Source organism: Suncus etruscus, chromosome 4 (genome assembly GCF_024139225.1).
Source record: "Suncus etruscus isolate mSunEtr1 chromosome 4, mSunEtr1.pri.cur, whole genome shotgun sequence".
In the NCBI taxonomy this organism is placed as follows: domain Eukaryota; kingdom Metazoa; phylum Chordata; class Mammalia; order Eulipotyphla; family Soricidae; genus Suncus; species Suncus etruscus.
Window position 1 is genome coordinate 123605282 of NC_064851.1, and position 24321 is coordinate 123629602.

At 39.8% G+C, this 24321-nt stretch overlaps 2 protein-coding genes across 3 annotated transcripts in view; both read right to left on the reverse strand.

Annotated features, from left to right (window-relative positions):
- Positions 1-2015: 2015 nt before the first annotated feature.
- CCDC110 (coiled-coil domain containing 110) lies at positions 2016-10918 on the reverse strand. Its single transcript, XM_049772685.1, has 6 exons — positions 10567-10918; positions 7159-7214; positions 6588-6653; positions 5344-5454; positions 2401-4492; positions 2016-2065 (listed from the first exon to the last, which is right to left on the reverse strand). The coding sequence occupies exons 1-6, from the start codon at positions 10916-10918 to the stop codon at positions 2016-2018; spliced, it is 2727 nt and encodes a 908-aa protein (XP_049628642.1).
- An 11848-nt stretch (positions 10919-22766) lies between these two features.
- PDLIM3 (PDZ and LIM domain 3) overlaps positions 22767-24321 on the reverse strand; it is a 33832-nt gene continuing 32277 nt past the window's right edge. For both annotated transcript variants that reach the window (XM_049772391.1, XM_049772389.1), the window contains one exon: positions 22767-23537. In XM_049772391.1, coding sequence (XP_049628348.1) covers positions 23348-23537 — 190 coding nt within the window. In that variant the 3' untranslated portion in view covers positions 22767-23347. The remainder of the gene's footprint in view (positions 23538-24321) is intronic.

Here is a 24321-nt window from a genome sequence, read left to right on the forward strand (position 1 = left end):
TAAAGTAAAGAAAAATAATATTGAGGGCCAGAGTGATAGCACAGTGGGTAGTGTGCTTATCTTGCACCTGGTCGACTCAGGTTTGATATTCAGCATCCCATAAGTCCCCTGAGCCTTTCAGGAATGGTTTCTGAATGCAGAGTCAGAAGAGACCCCTAAGCGCTGCTGGTTGTGGCCCCAAAACAAAACAAAACACAAACAAAACCACCAAAAAAAAAACCCTCCAGAAAATCTCAGTAATTCAAATTTTATATTTGCTCAAATTTTGAGCATTTATATGTTCTGTAGAATTGTGCATTTTATTTATGTTCTCAAACATACTGGCATAAAGTTAATAATATTCCCTATTCTATACTCTTACTGTCCATATTGAACCTGAGTCAGTCTCATGCAAAGCAAACACCCTATCCACTGTGCTACTCTTCCAGCCCCTGCTCTGTATTTTTAGTTGATACTGCAATCTAAAATTTCCAACATAAAACTTGCAATTCTGTGAATAGAGAGGCTATAATTCTTCTTTTTAATTAAAAAAACTTTATTGGTTTTTGGGCTACACCCTGTGGTACTCAGGGATTACTCCTGACTCTGCACTCAGAAATAGTCTCCAGCAGGCTGAGGGACCATAGGGGATGCTGGGAATCAAACCGGGTCCCGCCTGGGTCAGCCGCATGCAAGGCAAATGCCTGACCGACTGCTGCACTATCTCTCTGGCCCCAACGCTATAATTCTTTTTTTTTTTTTTTTTGGTTTTTGGGTTACACCCGGCAGTGCTCAGGGGTTATTCCTGGCTCTATGCTCAGAAATCACCCCTGGCAGCACAGGGGACCATATGGGATGCCGGGATTTGAACCATCGACCTTCTGCATGAAAGGCAAATGCCTTCCCTCTATGCTATCTCTCTGGCCCCAACGCTATAATTCTTAATAACTTGTATGAGGACAGGGTTTTTCTAATACCAAAGCCACATAAACATTAAAGACATCAAAAGAAAAAGACATTAAAAGAAAATAAAGAGAACAATATATTTTTGAATACAGAAATAGAAATTCTTAACAAAATACCAAATTGAATCCAGGATTATAAATTTAAAAGAAAAGTAAGTATATCTAAGAAATATGAAGTTGGTATAATATTGCAAAATTTATCAGTCATTACCATACTAAATAATCTAAAAATAAACACATGAGCATCTGGACAAAAAAGCATATGAAAATTAGTTTATTTGCATATAGCAAGCAGCCTTGGAAGTTACAGATAAGGTCATCTCTGGAATAGAGTAGGAATACTTTTTGTATACTAATAAAAGTATTATTTCCATAGTAGAACATGGTAGTCTTCAACCACCATGCCATAGAATGGAACCAGTCCACCAATGCAAAAAGGTTAAAAACCACTGGTCTTCCATCTTAGTTGTAACTGCTGGTCTTGAACTGGTCCGTGCATGTGAACAGTGAAAAATACAGACCTAGGAAAGTGGTGGGGAACTTTTCCTTGCTAAGAGTCATTTGGATATTTCTAATATCATCTGAGGGCCATATGAAGATGGACTGTGGGCAGCTGACAAGAAGCATATGTCTCTTCTTGTCACATATCAGGACCAGACCACATGATTTTGTGGACTTTATGTAGTTCATGACAAAATGTTTTCCCATAAAACAATTGTTCCCTAAGATCAGTGATTGGTAATGTGGCCCACATTGAGGCATTTTTTATATTGACTAATCGAATTGGGGCTTGTAGAACTAATACAGAAAATGAAAACTGTCCTCCGTCCCAGAGTCTTACATTAGAACACATAAAACTGTCAAACTAACATATTAGTATATGAATTCAGTAAAATCTCAGAGTTCAGAGTCTTTGGTAACACAAAAGTATGCACCTAATTCCATTCGAATGAAAAACAGTAGTCTATTTGTGACTCAATTACAAAACCATTGCAATTATATGTAAAAATAAATTTAAATATTGAGGAAAGTACATGGACAAAGGATTCTGGAACAGTTGATTTTAGAAATTTATTTACATATCTTGGGCGAAAGTAACTGATGGCGTTTACTTGGAATTCCTAGGGAAAAATAGAAGAATTTTTTTAAGGTAGGGATATACTTGAGTATATATATAAGTATACATAAGTCTAGTAAATGATGTAACCCTGATACAAATCCCTTTCTTTCTGCTAAAATTGCTTTCTGCCTTTACAATGCAGAGAAGTAATATGCATTACACTATGATCTTTATAATAGCAAAATTCCTAATCATGCTATGAAATGAAGTAGACACAAATTTCACAAAAATAAATTGTACTCATGTTTCCTTCACACTGATACTCTGGGTAGTGCCCAAAAGGTTGATAGAATCTTAAACTCATCTCAACCAGTTCCCCACAACATACATGCTTACCTTTCAAATCAGGAGCTAAAGGTTTATTCATAGGACCAGTGGTATCTTCATAAGTATCATGGACTTCAAAATGGAATTTTTCTCTTCTTGGAATGTAATCCATTTTTGAGACATCACTATGCTGACCACACATTTTTTCACTTAGATTTACATATTCTCTATTAAGATTCTTCATCTCAAATTCCAATGCATTCCTTTCATTTTCTATACTTCTTACATAGTTTTCTAATAGTATTTTGTCTTCCTCAAGTCTGCTAATGCTGTTTTCAAGTTGTATACTTTCTTGACTAAATTTTTTTAGTTCTTCTCTTAGGATCTGATTATCTGTTTTAATTTCCATGACCAGATTTGATAACATTTCACATTTATTTTCCATTTCTGCCAAACTATTCTTATAAGCATTTGCTTCTGATTTTGCATTTCTAATTTCTTTCAGAAAATTCTCTTTTGCAGTAGATTGGTACGTTTGAATAGTCTCAACTTGTCTTTCTATGATTTGTCTAGCAACAGTAGAATCATGTAATGTTTCTTCAAGAGCAAATTTTTCATTTTTAACTGTTTCGATTATTTGAAGAAGTGCCTCTTGTTCAGTTTTTGCCAGTCTTTCTCTTTCTTTTAGCTGCATTATCTCTAGCTGATTTTCTTTAAGTTCATTTTCAAGAGAATCTTTTTCCTTTAGAAGCTGGTATGTTTTTGTCTCTAACGCTCCATTTTCATTTTGAATCAATAGAATATCGCTTTTCATTGATTCTACTTCTATGCTCATTCTATTTTTTTCATTATTGATAATCACCATATCATTTTGAGCTTTTTGTTCCTTATTTTTCAGATAATCCAATGTTTCTGTTATTTGTTGCTTCTCCAAAGAAAGTTGACTATTTTTTTCCTCTAAAGTTTTATTTTGTTCTTGGAGAACATTATATTTACTTACAATTTTTTTCAATTCTTTCAGATATTCCTTGCCATCATCTTCTGTTTTGACCATCTTGGATAGAATAGTGTTCTTTTCTTCAACCAAATCATTAATTTGCTTCTCATATGTTTCAATTTTCTGTAGTAAAGCTTGTGTGGTAAAGACAAGAGGTTTTATTTTGTTTTTGAGGTTTAGATTTTCATTCTCTAGTTGTGTTACCTTTTTTTGTACCTTCAAAGATTCTTTTAGGTAATTCTGTAAGTACTGGAGTTTTGTAATACACTGATCAGTAACAGAATTAACTTTAGATGTTTTTTCATTATCAAATATTGGTTCTTGTTTTACAATAAATGGTTGCTTTTCTTTGTTTTCCACTTCATACTCTGTTGGCTCAAAGAAAGACAGAGTGTGTCTTGGAACTCTGGAGTGAAGTTTTAAATCTGTAATATTCTTACTGGTGAGAGGAATTTCTTTGTTTTTCTCATTTTTTCTTTCCCGTTGTATTTCATTTTTAGATAACTTTTTACATTTCCTACAAAAATTTACATGAAATTTGGACACTGTTTCCCTAAGTGGGAGTAATTTGTGTACTAGAGCCTCTAATTCTAAGATTCTCCTTGATTTCATATCCTCACTTAAGTTAGATTCTTCCTTAAGAAAGTTAATTTTTTCTTTGTTAATGGGGTCATATTTATAATTACTTTGAACATTTTTACCAGCTTTTAAAACTTGAAGTTCATTTGTAAGTTTTAGTTCCCTGTCATATGACTTTTGAAGCTCTTCTTTCATTTGCTTGATGGAATGGCAAATGTCATCTAAATTTTCACAAAATCCATGTTTGAAGAAAGGCACAGTGATTTTGGATTGATCCAAACTTACAGTATCAGCTTGAGACATCACATTTTGAGATACATTAGGTGAAAAATAAAGGTTAGTGTAATTATTTAACGTGTCAGAATTTTTGGAAGAATTCACAATTGTGTTAGAAACGGAGTTATCCACTGAAGATCTCAAATTTAATATGTTGTTAAGATCAGTCTTGCAAAGAATATTTATATCTGAAGAGATACTGTTAACGTTAGTATTACTGTATTTTTCTTCCACTGTTTGAAGAGTCATAGAATCTTCAAAATGATGAATTTTCTCTGTGGAGAGGATTTTTTCTTGATTCTTTATAGGCTATTAATAACAAAAAGAATACTATAAATATTTACAATACTTATCAGCTACTATACAAAGTGTAAATTTGTAAAGACAGTTGTCACATGGCCAAAATATTTTGTGTTAGATTTATTTTTATAGCCCAAAGCAACATGTTATTCATTTACATAGGACAAAAAAAGCTTAACAAGGGAACTTAACAGTTATTTTGATATCTGCTACTTTTGTCTTCATAATTTTCTAAAAATTTTACTTATAATCCTAAGTCATAAATTATACTTATAACTCTGGGCCACACTCTCAATTTCAGAAATAGGAATTTAGCATCCTCAGGAGATTGTCATAAGCATGGATGACAAGCAATAGGTTAAATGAAAGATGAAAGTAATTTTTTTCTCTTCTAGGCTATTAGTGTCAACTTTAAGTTAAATTCCTAGTCCATTCAGCTAAGGTTAAAAGCCTTCATCTAAAGGCTCTGTCTAATCCAGAAACAGGGAGTATTAATCAATCAGTGATGTGGTTTGGGCCTGTCCAGGGGAATTCACTACACGTCTAGATCAATCCTGAAAGTACCGGGGTCCTAAGTGGACAGATAGACTACAAAAGATTCCTGTATTTAAATTTATTTGACAATTATTGACTAAGTCAAATACACCTTTCATACTCTTCTAAGAGACCAAGGAAAATTAGAGAAGTAGGGAGGCAATTATACATCATTGTGTATTTTTAGTATGAAAATTTTCTTATTTTCATCTCTTAAAATCCATTCACCCTTTGAAGAGGATGTGAATGTAAATGTAAATACGCAGGTTGTTGTAATATTTTTGACATGCTAAAATATAACAATGAGTTTGTGCAGATTAACATACCAAAGCCTTATCAATGTGTGCGTTGAATTTTAGATTTTTTTCTGAGCTAAGTTGTGCATTTTCTACATCCGTGATACTTTTGTTCAATATTTCACTGATTTCAGATTGTACCTTAAAAAGAAATAATTCATATTAGGATTTTATTATTGATACACACTTATTAATATATAGACATGATAGATCATAACTGGTTGGTTATATCTTTAAACTTTCTTAACATAAAATTTGTATCATATCAATGTAAATTCAATCAAATTTGTTGTAATTTATACCACTAAGGAATCCTCGAAAAGAATGCCTCAATATGATTATAAAATCAGAAAAGATAAAAATTTTGTGAACTATATTAAAATAATTTTAGAAATTCTATTTTATTTCAATGAATAAAGCAGTTTTATTTTTAAATCTTAGCCTTCAAAATGGAGTATATTCTGTCATCCTCAGAAGGAATATCACTCTTTCCACTTGCTTATGGTTGCGTTTAGTAATAGAATATTCAGGTATAGTTTACTTTGGATTTTCAGTAAATGTTGTGCTATGTATCCCAATATTCACACCTGATTCTACAGTTCAATTTTGTTTTTCTGGATACAGTCTATCTGCTTTGTGCTGATCCTACTTTAGCTCTAGGGTGGCTGTTCTGAGCTAAACAGAGCATTTTTTTTTAATGCTAGTGACTATTTTTAAACAATGCATGTGACCCAATCTGGAACACTCAAATCAGAGCCAGACCCTTAATATAAAGTGATGACAGAGAAAAGTGTGCTCTTCTTTCACTTTATTCTGAAATGATAAAGGACTAGTTCTTTATCCTTGGCATCTTCAAGACTTGCCACAAATCTGATCCATTTCTATGGGAGGCAGAACCTAGATAAATAAGGATTTATCAGGATTAAGCCCTGCCCAAATGAACTCTTTCAAGGATTTTCAGTAACCTGACAACATTAAACTGAGAAGTAACCTGACATTTCTCCATCAGTTTGAGTTGTATTTTATATTATTTCTAATGAGTTACAATTTGTGTCCTTTGATGAGTGCCCCTATTTTTAACATTTATCTAGAATAAAATCAGTAATAGTCTCTGAAATATGAATATAGTTTTCTCCAAACAAGTTTTGAGCCAATAATAAATGTATCTATTAATTACATTTTATGCTAGTTAATCTGTCAGTTATCATCACTTTAGGAATTGGATTGTACCTGAAGTTTGATTATTTTCTACGTATAGATTATAAGTAGCATACCATGCTAACATTCTGCAAAGTCTGTATTCGGAGAGCTTGAAATGATTCTAGCTGATGCTGGAGAACCTATGATAAAATTAAGCAAGCAATGAAATGGAATTTTTTAAAGCTATGTGAACATATATTTGAACTGTTACTTATAAAAATATTCCCAGTGGTTCCTTATTTACCAGAAAGGATCACAAGAGGATTAGATGGTTCACATTTTTCATCTTGATTGCTAATCATTCACTTTTGTGGACATTTTCATGAAAAACCAATAAAATTTAGAAAACTTTTATTAGAAATCATATCTTTTGCAGAAAATATCAGCTTTTATAAAGGTTTTTAGGAGCCACAAACTGGTACATTGGTTATTTTTATGGGTGTTGGAGGGAAGTTGTTGGAGGGAAGCTATATCTGCCTGTGCCCAGGGATTCCTCCTAACTTTTTGCTCAAAGATCATTCTTGGATGTGCTTAGATATTATTTCCGAGACTCTAAGTGGATTTTGGCATTGAACCAGGGTTGGTTGGTCATATCTATGGCAATTTGTCTTGCACAGTGTTACCATTCTAGCCCAGTTTACTCACTTTTAATGCTGATTGTGGTTGACTTTTATTTTCAGATTCTGATATGCAGCCATAGTCTAAAACCAAAAATTGAACAATTCATTTAATTTCTTTTTTAATATAAGAAGAAAACAATTTTTTAACTTTTGAGGGCAGTAAGACAGTTAATGATAGTTCAGTATTCACATAAAGAAAAATTTAATATGAGTCAAGTTTTCGATGTTTCAATTTGTCTCGAAATAACTATTTGAGGTTGCAATAGTGGTTTTGCCTGTATTTGGATACAAATATTTGGACACTAAACTTATAACTGTCAAAGAAACAACTGTTTCTTGGATATTATTCTTTTAAAGTGAAAAAAATAAACACGTAACCCTCGCTCTATGAAAGGCCCTTGTAGCTTTATGTTTCTACAAAACAATTACATATTATTTATTATTGTAGAAGAAAAATAAATTAGTCAGCATAACTTTTATCATGCTTCTAAGGAAAGTACTGTCAAGACCCATGTGTTCCTTCCTAGAAAATAGATTATAGCTTGCAAGGGAGATAGAGGTTGCAAATTTCTCAACATGTATTTCTTCTTCATCCAGACACTAAGCTAATTGCTAAATGTTATTAAAAAATTTTTAGAATATTCACTGTCCCCAGTGAAATAAAAGTTATGCTAGAACGTAATATTTATTTGATAAAAGAAGGTTTTGAAGAAGACAGCACAGCTTCTGCTTTGGAGCAACAGTTTGCCAGAGGGAACAGAAGTTGTTTGCAAAGCATAGTCTTCTTTATGCCACTCAGCCCTCATCCCTGAGCAGCAACTTTGGTTCAGAGCCTGAGCCACTGCCTCGCTGAAGAATTCTAGCTTCATCTGAGGGCAGAGAGGGATGACACTCTCAGCTCAGTGAGAATGAATTAATTAGCAACCCCAAATGTTCATATCAGGGAGATCAAGGGAATTCAAGTGGATCAGTGCAACGAGGCATCTCAAAGTTGATCAGACTTTTAAAGAATCACATCTAATTCAAATGGAAAAGCAAAAAACTTCATACAACACTGAGCATTCATCATGCAGAACTAACAGCTCTTCCTTTAGGGACCTATCCTTCAGACAGCTCTTTGTGAAGGTGGGGAAAATACAAATGATTTTAGCCTTTAGAATTATATCTGCCCCATTTCAAATAGGTAGTATTGAATTAGTGTTTAGTACAAACTGTAAATAGTCATGTGTGTATGACACATCCAGATTTTAACCTAAGTGCTGGTGCCAATATTCACAGACATTTTTTCACTCCATGAGTGATGGTTTCATAGTTATGATCTAAGCTAATGGAAATAATGAAAAGAATTATGAGGCTAGGCATTTTATATTTAATGATGTAATTTATATTGCATTCAGCGTCAATCTAGATCCTATCAAGAAATGTAAATTATGAGAAAATAGCATTGTTTTTCCTTTCGCATCTTCTCCTCACTTGTCATATTTGCTCATATTATTTTCACAAGACAAAGTTGTGTATTGTTTCTTTCCTTTTGACCTGGAACTAAACTTCGTTCTTACATATATGAAAGTTCCTTTATATATAAAGCTAGGATATTACTTTTGTAAATATTTTTAGCCTCTGCTTTTATACCCAATGGATTTATTTTGAAATGACATATTTTTGCAACAACCTCCCTTTTCTTTACAGATTTCCTTTTCCCAAGGGAACGCTAAGTTTGAGGTCAAATGTAGGATTTCATCTATAAAATCATGCAAGAAATATGGGGCCAAAATGAATCTACAGATAGAGCCATGGATGAAGTATTATACAGAAATAAATAAATGCATTTTATTTATTTGGGGGAATTGAGCTACATCTGGCAGTGCTCAAGGCTTACTCCTGGTTCTGTTCAGGAATCACTCCAGTTGATGCTCAGAACGCTCACGTGTGGTGCTCAGAATTAAACGGGAGTGAGCTGCATGCAATATAAGTATCTTAATCCTGATGTTTTCTTTCTACTCTAGTATAATGGGTTTATATACAACTTCTAAATGCATTTCCCCACTGTATCTCTCCTGTGCTGGAAAATTTAAGTGGAAGTTAACATCTTTGTGAATTAGATACTTTGTGAATGCTATTCTTTTGAGATACAACTGATTAGTAATGGTTGACAATAGTACCAGTAATTCTAAATATTGGGGATGCAGTTTGAGATACAGTTTCAGGGCCACTGTATTTCCCCTAAAAATTAGATTTTGAGGATGGAAGAGATCATTTGAAATCATGTGAATATTATTCATTTTATCTTCCACTTAATTTTCCAGCAGTTTTCATACCTGACTGTCAAAACTAAAAAACAAAAAACCACAAGAATCTGTAGCATGGTGTTTGAGGCAATAAGGCAAAAATAAAATATAAGTATAAGATCTTCAGCAGCTAGACCAGTATCTGATACATAGCAGATTCTCAACACTATGCTCATGAATGAAGGAATGGCTGAAGAGAGAACAAGCTTGAGTAGAAGCAGACTGTTAACAACAAACTCTTGGTCCCAAAGTTTTATTCCCCTCCAATAAAGCTAAGAGTAAAATGGGCTAATGGCTGTTCTTTCAAACTTAGACCTCCAATATTATCCTGTTTGGGGGATTAGCTATTATTTATGTGAATTAGGTTCGATTGGTTACTAGGTCAAGTAAGTTCGGACAGAAGGACAGACTGAGGGGACAAAACAGTCACCTCTGAATTTGCTTGTAGTCCTAGTCATTGACCTTCACAGAGCCTGTCCTCAGACATCTTCTGTCCCTTATCAAGGACAGCACTATGAGCTATTATGTTCATCCAGGAAAGAGGGACTCCCCTAGACCCAAGAGAGTAAGGGGTCAGGCACTTAGCTTGCATGCTCTTGGCCTGGGAGATTCCCCACAACAGCATATGGTCTCCGAATATGCATGTGGTCCTCGAGACCCCCCCCCCCGAAATAAAAGAATAATAAAAATAAAAATTACTTTGCACTCTTAAACCTCTACCTGTGCTATTTTATTTTGCATGGAACTTTATGTTTCAAAAATCCTGCCTGACCTTTTCTCCAGTCTTTCACCTCATGTATGGAGAGAACATGTGGTTCTTGAGGTGCAGTGTGAAAGAACCTCGAGTCGAAAATCTGTCCTACTCAGGGGCTCCCATGCCAACACCTGGTGGCACAGAGGCGCCTAGATAACCACAGGGATGCAGAAGCGTCCAATGGGGCTGGATCATAATGTTGGTGCCGCTCCCAGAGGGGGGTGGTTCCGAGGATTCTGTAAGGAGAATCAGGTCCGAGAGCAGGATCTAGCACGCAGGAAACAACTTGAACTGCAGGATTTAGGAAATACAGGGGAGGGGAGTCCATAGAAGACACACACCGCTGTCTTCTGGGGCCTGGTCTGGGGGTGCGGGTGGGGAAAGGTTTTACCTGATCCATTGCCACCACTCTCTTTCACCCCCTCCGAGGAGTTGAGGATCTTGGACGCTGAAAGCAGGAGGCACTCAACGTCGATCTCTGGCTCCGGCTGCTTTTCTGTAACTGAACCACACGCGGCGCTGGGTTTGCGAAGCGGCGGTGGCAGGCGCGGCGTGGGGATTCGGGCCTCCCACTCCCGTGGTGGCCACTGGGGGGCGACCTGGGGCCACTCATCGGCTGCGGGTCCTTTGTAAAGCTCCCCTTTTCTCCCCAAGCTCAGCCCAGGGAGGCGTTGGCCAAGCCAAGCCCAGGGGCCCAGGGACTGAAGGGGTCGGGGCCCGGGGAGACGCTTTCCACTCTCCATCTGCTTCCCACGGTCCCCCTTTTAAGGCACAGCAACCCGGCCGGCGCTTACTCGGACTCATTTCTTCTTCTCAAAGCTCCCGATCCAACCGCCTGGCCCCAAGCATTCCGCTGGGTCGCCGCCGCCAGCCTCGGGCCTCCTGTTGCCTGGTAACGGGGTGACCGGGACCCCACGAGACGCCCTGGGCAGCATATGGGTGGGGAGTGTGGAAATGGAAGGTGCGCGCGAGGCTGTGGGTCCCGCACGCTCTTCCCACTAATTGCATTATCCACGAAGGATTGCAGATCTACCAAAATGTTTTCACCGTTTGGAGATTTGAACCCAAGGCCTTTTTCTCTTGAAAGGATGTGCGTCCAAGAATCCAAGACTCTTTATTTCAATAATAAGCTAAAAAAACAAACAAACAAAAAACAACAAAACATGCACATTAAAAGTTGCTTCAGAGGAACAGGTCTTCTTTCGCTTTCCTTCTTTTTTGTTCGTTGCAATGGTATGGGATTAAATGAAATGTATTTTGAAAGAAACACGAGCCACAAAAATCTCGAAATCTTCACCTGTTGACCAACAGCTGTAGTCAAGAATCTGGAGTGAACTGGAGTACTGGGGAAAAAAAAAAAGCTGGCGAATCTATTCTGAACAATTTATTACCAGATTAAACACTTCTTTTTTTTTTTTTTTTTTGGGTCTTGTTTAGTTTGCTAAAATTAAATAAAAACCCAAGAACCTGAGTCCACAGATATTAGAGCTGATGTCTGCATTTGATAAAATGTTTGGTGATTGTGGCCAGATTGCTCATAGGATATCACAAATCTGGGCAATTGTCCCAGGAGAGTTGCTTTGTGCAGAGGGGGGCCTTAGACACAAGGAACTTTTCTGAGACAAGGGGCTTTGGTGGAGGTGAGGCTTCCACGGTCGACAAGGCAAGCACCCTATCCACAGTGCTATATTGTTTAGGCCTTGATGATTGACACTTTTTTTTTGTTTGTTTGTTTTTGGGCCACACCCGGCGGTGCTCAGGGGTCACTCCTGGCTGTCTGCTCAGAAATAGCTCCTGACAGGCACGGGGAACCATATGGGACACGGGGATTCGAACCAACCACCTTAGGGCCTGGATCGGCTGCTTGCAAGGCAAACACCGCTGTGCTATCTCTCCGGGCCCTGGTTGACACTTTTTAAGAGGACTTACTTAGATGTGTGATGGGGATAATGAGAAAATGCTGTTGGTAGAGTTGAGAGAAACGTTTGTCTTTGGTGGCGGGAATTGCGCACTGGTGAAGGTTGTACGTTGTCTGACTATAACTCAATCACGAACAACTTTATCTATGGAAAAAAAACTAATATGGACAACCATGTAACCATGTTATTATATATATGACGTATATATGTAAAAGAAATGTTTTTTTTATATGTAGAATATAAATAGCCAAAACAAACTAACAAGATTCAACTCAAAGGTCCCATAGACTGAAAAGGGAAGCAAAGGAAATGAAAAGCACAGAGCGGGTCAGATAGATAGATAGTGGGGTAGTTGGTCTATCTGACTTTATTGATCAGGATGGTGTGGCTAGATATGTAGACCGGTATGGAGCTGCGCTCTCCCAATTTCTATGGTCTCATAAGACAATGCAAAACCCACAAAACCTTCATTTAAAAGCATGAACAAAAATGCTGTGTGAAAAGGTCAGAGAAATAAGGCAGCTTCAGAAGAAATAGGTGTTAGTGAAAGGGATGGTTGCAAGATGGCTTACAGTACTTGGGCTTATTTTTGGTCTGAGAAGAATCAGAGACAAACAGACACAGGGGTACATGCTGGAGAGAGAAAGGACTGGAATAATAGATACGATAAGGATGGAGAAGTCAGGGAGGTTTGTTTGTAGAGGTGGTGGGGAGGGTGCCTCTCACAGGCAGAGGCCAACACCATACAGAAAACAGTTGGCCTGCAACCCAGCACTGAGGTTTGAGTATTCCTTGTGAACTTTATGGAGGGTCACCAGGTGCTTATCACCAGGATGTACATTGGGGTTTTCTACCCATAATGATACATTTATACAGAATTTTGCCACATTTTATTTTTAATAATATTTTTATTTAAGCACCATAATTACAAATATGTTTGTAGTTGGGTTTTAGTTATAAAAAAGAACATTCCGGGGCCGGGCGGTGGTGCAAGAGGTAAGGTGCCTGCCTTGCCTGCACTAGCCTAGGATGGACCGCGGTTCGATCCCCCGGCGTCCCATATGGTCCCCCAAGCCAGGAGCAACTTCTGAGTGCATAGCCAGGAGTAACCCCTGAGCGTCACCGGGTGTGGCCCAAAAACCAAAAAAAAAAAAAAAAAAAAAAAAAAAGAACATTCCCCTTCACCAGTGCAACCTCCCACCACCAAATGTCCCCATCTCCCTTCTTCCCTACTTTTTGCCTGTATTCAAGACAGACTATTTTTGGCCACTTTTTTTTTTTTTCCTGGTCTTCCATTCTTCTATGTCAGCATTCTTCAACTTTTTAAACACTGTGAAAGGGTCCCTGACTGTGGGCCAGCGATTAAAGACTGCTGGTCCGTAGAACTTGTATTATTTGGAAGAGTATTTTCATTACAGTGTAATCACTGAGGGCTCAACAGAATGAAGTCTATATGCTAGCTGAATTGGGTATAAATCTGAAGGAAGATCAACTTGCTTTGGGGCTTTCACCACAGAATCATCCCAACCAACCTAAGAAGAGCTCCTACCACTGAAGGAATTAATTTATGTCATTTTATTTTATTTTACTTAACAACTAGTGTTTTGACAGTGCTCACGGTTTACTCCTGACTCAATGTACTTAGGGTTCACTCCTGAAGGTACTTGGGGATACCAAATGTAGTGCCAGGGATTGAATCCTGGTCAGCTGCATGCAAGGCAAGCACCTTACTTGTTTTGCTATTTCTCATTTCTCTATTGTATTAACTTTTGGAGTAATGAATAATGGAATTATGCTTTGGGTTTTTGTAAATTAAAATGTACCAACACACCTTATTCCTAGAGAAAATACAATATATTGTTGGACATTACTTATACAAAGTTTGAAAGAAATGAAAAGTTAATGCTATATGGGTTGCAGGAAATTGAATTTGGATTGACCATGTACAAGGCAAGAGTCTTACCTGCTGGCCCAGGGGCTACTTAATTTTCATGAGTATTCCCAACCATTCTAATCCTCCACCAGAGAGAGATGAGTAATAGATGGTTTTAAGTAATATCAACTTAATAACTTTTTTTGGTTTTTGGGCCATATCTGGCTGTGATCAAGAGTTACTCCTGGCTCTGTGCTCACAAATTATTCCTGGCAGGCTCAGGGGCCATATGGGATGCCAAGGATTGAATCTAGATTGACTGTTTGCAAGTCAAACACCTTATCCATTGTGGTATTGTTCTGGCCCCAGCTTAATAACTTTTAAAACTTTACTTAGTGATTACACCCTCACCCCAGGATTGAAAAAAGTCATAAAATGATTATGAGTATAAAATAAAATATGGTATCTCCTTTCAATGGAGACAGAAATTAAAACTGCATACTTTATCATGCCTTCTTTGGTAACTATCCTTGATTTCTCCCTTCTCTCCATAATCTTGGTTTTAACTAAGGTTTCTAAACTATGTGTATAAGAGAGGCATGGCTGGGCTCAGACCACTCCACATGCCAGGATTTCTGGGTGTTTGACTGGTATGTGGGGGGCTCTGGGCAGGACAGCTAGCCACAGGTCCCCTGGGCTGAACTCCTAGTCCAGGGGGCCAAGATCCCCCCAAACCTGGTGGGTCTTCAGGGCCACGCCTGGTTAATCGGGCCCTGGGGGGAGGCGGGGGAGAAATCCCGCCCTTTGCATCCCAAAACTGCAGAGGCACGGCTGGGCTCAGACCACTCCACATGCCAGGATTTCTGGGTGTTTGACTGGTATGTGGGGGGCTCTGGGCAGGACAGCTAGCCACAGGTCCCCTGGGCTGAACTCCTAGTCCAGGGGGCCAAGATCCCCCCAAACCTGGTGGGTCTTCAGGGCCACGCCTGGTTAATCGGGCCCTGGGGGGAGGCGGGGGAGAAATCCCGCCCTTTGCATCCCAAAACTGCAGAGGCACGGCTGGGCTCAGACCACTCCACATGCCAGGATTTCTGGGTGTTTGACTGGTATGTGGGGGGCTCTGGGCAGGACAGCTAGCCACAGGTCCCCTGGGCTGAACTCCTAGTCCAGGGGGCCAAGATCCCCCCAAACCTGGTGGGTCTTCAGGGCCACGCCTGGTTAATCGGGCCCTGGGGGGAGGCGGGGGAGAAATCCCGCCCTTTGCATCCCAAAACTGCAGAACCACGCGGGGGCTAGCGCCCCCGCGCGTACTTCATATATTAAGTGTATTCCTACTGTTATGTTACTTTTTACGTATCCAGAATCTTTATTATGTATCGTGCCCTTTCCCACATCCCTACAAAGCTCTTTTTTATTCCTTTACTCTCTATCCCCCCCAAACATCTCTAATCTACATTACTCTTTTTAATCAGTAGTGTACAAGCGTTATCACAGACCAAAGCCGTGCATTGTGTGTAACAACCCCAAACTGTTTCAAGATACATAAAATGGACACGTATTTCTTTAGAATATTTTGGTTTTTTTTCTCTGACAGCTATAATTCTTACTAAATGTTGTCTTATATAGTGACGATTCTAACCGCTTTTCTTCTTCTCTTTTTGAGCTGTTTAACAAGGAATCTTAGAGAAAGAGTCCCCCAGATTAATGCTTATGATTGAACCATAATTGTTCTTATCACCCCCTTATGGGCCAAGAACACCACGTGGCATTGCTCCTTTTTTGCATAGGCACATTAAAATGGGAAAATACTATACATATAAATAAGATCCTATCTAATAGAGATTGGTACAGACTAATCTTATAGTGCAAAGGGACCTTACACCCTGAACATTGACATAACGACCTGGCACAGACCTCAGAAGAAAGGGCATTCCCCTGAACCAGGGAAGCCATCCACAAAACATCCAGGCTGGTCTATAGCATCACCTGGAAGCAATCCTCTACCAAGGAAGACTCTACACTGCTCAGACATTGTCCTGCTCAAAAGAGACTTCCATTAACTCTGAGAAGACTTAACAACAACAACGATTTGCTTACAGGACAGGGCTCCCTGCATTGCCCTTTGATTGTAAGGTGAAACCAGAGGACGCTCCACATCCTGACTTCAATGTTGGATATACAGATTCCAGGATCTTAAATACAGAAGCTTGATACCAACAACAGAGACTGTGTGAAAAATATAAGTGTGTTGGCACTACAGACAATGTCTTGGATTGGACGATCTAGCTTGCCTGGAGCCTAGAGTTGGTCTTGTGCCAGGAACCTTCAGGGGTCGGGTCTTTTTGTATTTAGGCCAAGGTTATTTCTTTCCATGTCCCTCATATTTTGGTGGGCCTATGCAAACAACAATTGCCACTCTAACACCATTTTTGCTGTGCTCCTTTGACTCTAATCCTTAAAAAGAACCCAGTTAAGATTTGAGGTCAACTTAAGCTAATATGCATGAATATGGAAATGTAAAAAAAAATGCTATGCCTGTAATGTTTAAGGAGTTATGTAAGTTTTATGGCTTTAGATTGCCTTGTGTGCTGTTAAGAAATATTATAGTGTGTTACAATCTTAATGTTCTTTGGATGAAATTTCAAAGTTGGGATATCAGCAAGGGGACTTCTGAGAATTATGTTATGTATTGTCCTTCCACTGTAACTTTACCTTGTCCTCTTTCTTTGCATCCTTGTTCTCATAATTACAAATAAAAAATTAAAAAAAAAAACAAAAACAAAAAAAAACTATGTGTATAAATTATGTGAACTGCTTTGTTAGACCTTTCATGTATTTTTCTAAATAAAAATACACTATTAGTACAAAAATTAATGTTAGCTTTTGACTTTATGTTCTGAAATGAATGAAAATATTATTAAGAAGTGTAAAATTAGTTATGATACAATAACTCTTTTTTTTCCCTTGGGCCATATCCAGTAGTGTTACAGACTACTCTGGCTCATTGCTTGCAAATTTCTCCTGGCAGTGCTTGAAGGACTACATGGTGGCAGAGATTGAACCTAAACTTCCAGTGTACAAAGCATGCACTCTTTGCATTGAATTATCGCTTTGGCCAAAGCAGTTTCTTAGAGACTTTATTTTAAATTTAGTCATGATTAATTTTAAATTGATGTTCTTTAGTTGCCAACTATAGTTACAGATGCAATATTAAATAATTCATTTTATTATGTCTATGATTCAACATCTCTTTTTCTGGCAGAACAGGGGTCTCAAACTCAATTTACCTGGGGGCTGCAGGAGGCAAAGTCGGGGTGAGGCATAAGGGATTTCGCTTACCAAATATTCGTAATAAAAAATCGCATTAGTGAAAAAAAATCGCAAAAAATCGCATTAAACATTTGCATACCCCGAACAGAACTGCTGGGGTATGCAAATGTTTAATGCGATTTTTTTTCTTACTAATGCGATTTTTATTGCGATTATTTGGTAAGTGAATAATCGCGAATACTGCGATATTTGAAGGGCAGCCGCGGGCCACAAAATGTTGTATGAAGGGCCACAAACGGCCCACGGGCCGCGAGTTTGAGACCCCTGTGGTAGAGGCTCAAATAAGAACTACATATTCTCTAAAAATATATAAAATAGATGCTGGACTAAATTATCTTGAAGTAATTCTAAGTTGTGACATTTACTTACTTGAATTATCTGAATATTCTCATTCTTACTTTTGAAAATTCTTAATTTTTGCTTTGGGGCCATATCCAGTGGTACTTCGGGCTCTTTATGACTATGCTCAGGAGTGATTTGGGGTGGTGCTTGGGGAAACTTGTATGATGCCAGATATTGAACAAAGTTTGCGATATGCAGGTAAGTACCTCACTTTTGTACTATCTTTCTGGCCCTAACTGCACCCACTGCATTAGTGAATTCACTCTAGAGCTTTAACCTTTGTTTTATATGAATATACTCATTTTTGCATCCATCATTTTTTCAGGCTTAATGTTAAGATGATAGATGCAGGAAGCCCATGTTTGAGCCTGGCACTACATGATGCCCTGAACATTGAACTGTGAATAACCTCTGAGCACAATCTGGTGTGGTCCCAGAACAAAATAAAACAAAGTAAAAAAGATTCAGGTGACTCCACATAAACAAAGCGTGATGAAAAAGCATAATGCGCTCTTTCCTGCTGAGCCTGCCTAGAGACTCCAAGGACTATAACCTCTCCAGGACCCACACCTGGTAAGATGTCCCCACCCAATGCACGTGGGACCAATTTCTGCCGTGTGATTGGGTACCCAGAGACTTATAAAGCACGGCGGCCATGCTCTCTGCCTCTTTTCTGCTGAGCCTGCCTAGACACTCCAAGGACTATAATCTCTCCAGGACCCAAAACCGAAATGCTTATCTTGTAACACCTGAATTCCATTTCTGCACATTTTAAGAAGCAATCTACAGCCTTGCCAATGGAGTAATTTTGCAGTACACCCCCATATTTACAGAAATCAAGATGGCTCCTCTAATAATCTAAAAAGTAGGAAACAAATAGGTATCCTCTCAAATAAGAAGTTTAGAGTAGAATTATGGAAAATGTTCAGGGAGCTCAAAAAAAGCATCAATAGACTTGACTGGAGCAAAATTAAGCATGCCGGAGCCTTTGTCCCTAGCCTGGGGAGTGCTGGGAGGTTTGGCAGGCCCCCAGCCGTCCTTGTCTTTTTCCCCTGACTCCAGGCCTTCCCTGGGTGCCAGCTCAGATGGCCAGAAGTGGGTTCAGATGGACTCAGTGATCCTCAGGCTTCCCCCCTCCCTCCATACTCCAGGGGGTAGGTGCATGGGAAGGAGGGTGGGCAGACATCTGGCTTCCAGTTTCCTCTTTGATTCTGGAGACCAGCTCTTGCCAGGTATGGGGTTTGGGGAGGCTCCATACTGGAGCCCTTCTCCCTGGCCTGGGGAGTGCTGGGAGGCTTGGCAGGCCCCCAGCTGTCCTTGTCTTTTTCCCCTGACTCCAGGCCTTCCCTGGGTGCCAGCTCAGATGGCCAGAAGTGGGTTCAGGTGGACTCTTAGTGGTCCTCAGGTTCCCCCCTCCCTCCGTACTCCAGGGGGTGGTACATGGGGAGGAGGGCGGGTAGATAATTTATTAAAAAAAACAAACAAAAAAAAGAAAAAGCATAATGCTTAAAAGTAGCAGGTTCAGAGCTGTTATGTATGTAAACATTTTAATGGGATTATTATGTTACTGACCCTACCCTGAACGGTGATTGTGCCCTACCCTAAGGTGTGACCTGGCATTCTTCTCCCACTCTAGGGTGGTACCTGATTCTGCTCCCATCATTGGGTGGTACCTGATTCTGGGGGATAAAAACAAGGGTCTGTGGAAGGCGAGGGGCTTTTTTGGCTGAAACTGATGCTGAGGCTTTTGGCTTCAGTCTTGTCCTTCGAATAAAGCTGATATTTTCACAAGCCTGACTGCCTGCTAGCCATTTACCTGCCTCATTGACCTCAGAACCGCTGGCTGAACAGGGTGGCAGATGCGTGCTCCGAGCTGGAGGAGAATGACCTCATCCTCCATCCCTCCATCAATCAACCTCATCAAGGGCAGTATTGCAACACAGAGCCATAGTGATAGTGTGGCAGGTGAAGCTCTTGTCTTGCACATGTCTGACCCCAGCTTGATTCCCAGAATTCCATATGGTTCTCTGAGCACCACCTGAGTGGTTCCCGAGGACAGAGCCAGGAGTAACCTCTGAGTATTTCTGGGTGTGGCCTAAAAGCAAGCAAGCAAACAACCAAACAAAAAAGGAGTAGGTTCCTAGAATTCAAATCAGTTCAAGGGGCAACTTTAAAACTTCTTTGCAGGGGCCGGTGGCGCAAGGGGTAAGGTGTCTGTCTGCCTTGCCTGTGCTAGCCTAGGAAAAACCACCGTTCGATCCCCTGGCATCCCATATGGTCTGCCAAGCCAGGAGCAACCCCTGAGTGTCACGAGGTGTGGCAAAGCAAAACAAAACAAAAAAAATCCCCAACTTCTTTGCAACCAAAGTGTTTTTTTTTTTTTCTCCAAAGTTTGGTTTACCATAGAGTGTTCCTGTGTGGGTAAACGTTAGACCAACAGTCTTTACCCTGTTCACACCCATAGGCCAGCACTTCTCCATGGACAGGCATTTACAACCAAGGTAAGGAATAGTAGTTTTCAATTTTTCTACACTGTGTCCTGGTACTGCTCCAGGGACCAGAAGTGAAGACTAGAGTTTCTCCTAGAGATGGGCATAAATGTCTGACATTATTACTGAGCACTACTCTGCTTGCACAGGTGCCAAAATAGACAAGTAAATGGAACTGATTTTTATTCAGTTAATTACCCCATTGCAGAGTGCAGAACTCTAGCTTATGGTTATTGGGACAAAATAGTAATTTAAAACTTCTTGAACCCAATGTTCATGAAACCCAGTTCTTTTTCTGTAGAGACTCTAAAATAGTGCTTTAGGGGCAATGCCCCTATGGCTATAGAGGATTAATTAAGTAATTAATTAAGAAATTAAGGAGAAGTGCTAGGAGTCATCAGGACTTCACCCTGAAATGGTCCAGGGAGCATGAGATGGAACTCCAAGGTGTGTGCACCATCCTTGCCTTATGACTATTTTATTCTTACTCAATCTAATCTATTTTTATTTTGGGGGGTGGGTGGGCACACCTGGCTATGTTTCAGGGTTACTCCTAGTTCTGCACTGAGGAATCACTCCTGGACTTCATAGATCATATGGGATGCTGGAAATCGAACCCAGGTTAACTTCGTGTAAGGCAAGAGCCCTACTTGCTGTCTCTCTGACACCTCTAACTTCTCTTTAGAAAAGCAAACACACAGGGTTCGGAGAGATAGCATGGAGGTAAGGCATTTGCCTTGCATGCAGAAGGATGATGGTTTGAACCCCAGCATCCCATATGGTCCCCCAAGCCTGCCAGGAGCGATTTCTGAGTGTAGAGCCAAGAGTAACCCCTGAGCACTGCCGGGTGTGACCCAGCCCTTCCCCCTGTTTTGCTTCCTGATATTAGCTCAGAGATTTTGTTTCATTTCTCCAGAAGATTTTCTAGCTGACTTCTGCTTGAGATGAAGTGTGTGTGTATGTGTGTGTGTATATGTGTGTGTGTGTGTGTGAGTGTGTAGTGGAGAAGGGATGTGTCTGCAGAGTAAGAGCTTTCCAACAGCTTCCACTCCACCTTCCTAACAGAAACTTCTCTTTGACCTTCAAGTTCAGAAATGCCTGGAATATCTGATTCCTAGGTCTTTTCAAGAGCTCAAGAAGAAAATTGGGGTTGGTTTTCTATTTTTGTCCTGTGCTATTTTGCATTTTAACAGTCCCCATTTTCCATCTGTTATCTTTTATTTTTTCTAACTTCTAAATTTTTAAGTCTATGTTCTTCCCAGGTAAAATTATAGATTACAATGCCTTTTGGAGACATTCATCATTTCTTTAGTATCAGAGCTACTTATTCATTTTTTAGGGTCAGGGGTTGACATTGCAAGTGCTAATGCCTGTGAAGGCAGGGAGAGCATTCTGTGTTACAGCCCCAGGGTTAGAAAAATTGGTTAAATTTGGGAGACTCCAAAAGCAGTACAATTTGTGCTTCTTTTTCTTCTTGTGACAAAAGAAGAACATTTGTTCCAGATGGACGCCAAGGGAGCTGTTCCCAGGGGTAAAAATGATGCCGGGATGAGACCGTGAGACAGTCCCATTCTCTTAACCCCTCTGTGTCCCTGTCATTTTTAATGGGATCAGTTCAGAAGTCCTCATTTGTCTCCTGTGAGAACTATAGGAGAATGATGAAACACACAAGATAGTAGTCACCACAGCGAGGTGACAAGGCAGAGTCAAGGGTCAGATCTTGAGCAAGAATGAGATGTAAAGGATTCCTGACCCCAGGAAATTCCAGTAGCCATTCCTTTCCTCTGGAAGTCTTGAAACTGTCACTTCTTGGAGATACTAAAATTAAGGTGGTGGTGGACCTCTTAATTTGACTAGAAACCTGACATTGACTTATTTAGGTTTGGGGGACACACCCATCTGTCCTCAGGGACTACTCCTGGCTCTCAGTTTAGGCATCACTCCTGGGTGGAACTTGGAGGACTAGAGGTGGTGCTGGGAATTGAACCAGGGTTGGTGGCATTCAAAGCAGGCGCTTTACCAGCTATACTATTTCTTGAGTCCCATAAAAGACTTTTAGCATGAAAGAGCCCCTTTCAAAGTAAAAGGAACTATTTAAGTCCAAAAGAGATAGAATTGACTTAACTGATAAATTTAAATACCATTTTTATCAACAGAAATAGTGGACTCAAAAAGAAAAAGTAGGGGCTGGAGCAGTGGCGCAAGCAGGAAGGTGTCTGCCTTGCCGTGCTAGCCTAGAACGACTGAGGTTCAATCCTCTGGCGTCCCATATGGTCCCCCAAGCCAGGAACAATTTCTGAGGGCACAGCCACGAGTAACCCCTGAGTTCACCGGGTGTGGCTCCAAAACAAAACAACAACAAAAACATTGGGTGCTGGAGTGATAGCACAATGGGTAGGGCATTTGCCTTACATGCAGCCAACCCAGATTTGATTCCTGGCATTCCATATGGTCCCTAGAGCCGACCAGGAATGATTTCTGAGCACAGAGCCAGGAGTAATTCTTTACTCCTGTGGCTAAAGAAGCCACATATTGCTTAAAATGCTGAGAAATTGTCAGCATAGAATGGAACCTTCTCATTAGAATATTTATTTATTATTTTTTTTTACCAAAATTCATTGAATACAACTCCATTCAGTATTTGAGAAAGGTTTTATGTATTTATTTTATATGTTGCATTTAGTGGTATAATTGTTTGAAAATGGAAACGAGAGAAAATGAAAGACTTTCTCTTTGGCATGCACTATAGTAATTAAAACAGGCAACAGACAATTGCAGATTGTGTTAGACTACAAGCTTGTCACTGGGATTTACTACAAATGTAAAATTCAATTTGTTAAGGAAAAACAAGTAGATCCTTTTTCCCTCCAAAATAGCCAGATGTTTCAATATTTGATGGTCAGGATATAAATCCATTTTGTGGAGTATGGAATACACAAAAGTATTACTGTAAATGTCGTTCAGGTATTGCTAATCCCAAAGAGAAAAGGGTGGGGGGCAAAGATAGCTAAGCATATGCTTCTGTTTCAGCGAGTTTCCCCCTTCTATTTCTGTTCTTCAGGACAAAAGAAAATAAACATCAAAGAGCCTTTAGGGTCTACAGTTTGTGATACTTCTGCCCCAAGCCTAAATTATGCCTTCCCTCTAGGATTGCATGGGTGAAGCTGGTTGTGTAGATAATCTCTGTCGCCAAGTTTGCATCTCGTGTCTGCATCAGATTTAAGCCTTGGGATAGAGCGTGACCATGTCATAGCCTTCTGGGGGCCTCGTGCGGGCCCGGGCATGGGTTTCGCAGTACAGTTCTCCCTCCACGAAGAAGTAGCCCTTCTGCTTTAGGTTAAGGTTACAGTCAGCACACACGAAGCATTCTGGGTGGCGGTACTTGTCCCGGGCCTTCACCACAGCACCCCTGTAGGGAAAGAGGGGAGGTCAAATGAAGATAAATGAAAAAAAAAAAAAAAAGCAGCCCAAATCATGATCTGAATGGAGCACACATTACAAACTGGATGGGGGTTGTCTGGGTCCCATACCTGCCAGATTCAATGGCCTCCCCGTTGTAAACAGGGACAGTTGTGGAATTGCTAGGGAGATCCAAGACAATAATAAACCAGTGCTTGTCTCTGATGTCAACGTGTGAATATTTTGGACCCTTCAAACGAAATGTTTATAGAAAGATGATGGGATCTTCATTGATCTCTTCCCATAGTTTCTTTGAAAGAGGGGCCTTTTTAAAGATAAGAAAACTCCTCTTCAAAGGGCTCTGCCACAGCTAGATGTTCCTCTGTTTGCTTTCAATCTGGGTGATTCAGCCTCTATCTAAGAAGCAGACAGAGATGAAAGAGTAGAGAGGGAGGTTCCCTTCTAGTCTGTCACTGCTTTGCGTAACATCACCCGGCATCCTTCCCCTCATGTGAGGCCCTTCTGCTCCTGAGTTCCCTGTTCAGCTATCTCTTTCCTGCTTCTCTCCCACCCCTTTTACCAGGCTTAGCTTCCATGACCATCTTATGACATATCCTAGAAATTGGACAGATAGGTGAGCTAATGGTAGAGGGTCACAGTCAGGGAGATAAGTGGGAGATATGATCACATGGGATGCAAGTAACAGATTTCAAGTAGGCTGGCTCCCTTGAACGTGTGACTACTGAAACAGTCTGAGATAAAAACTTTATGTATTTTTAAAAAATATTAAAATA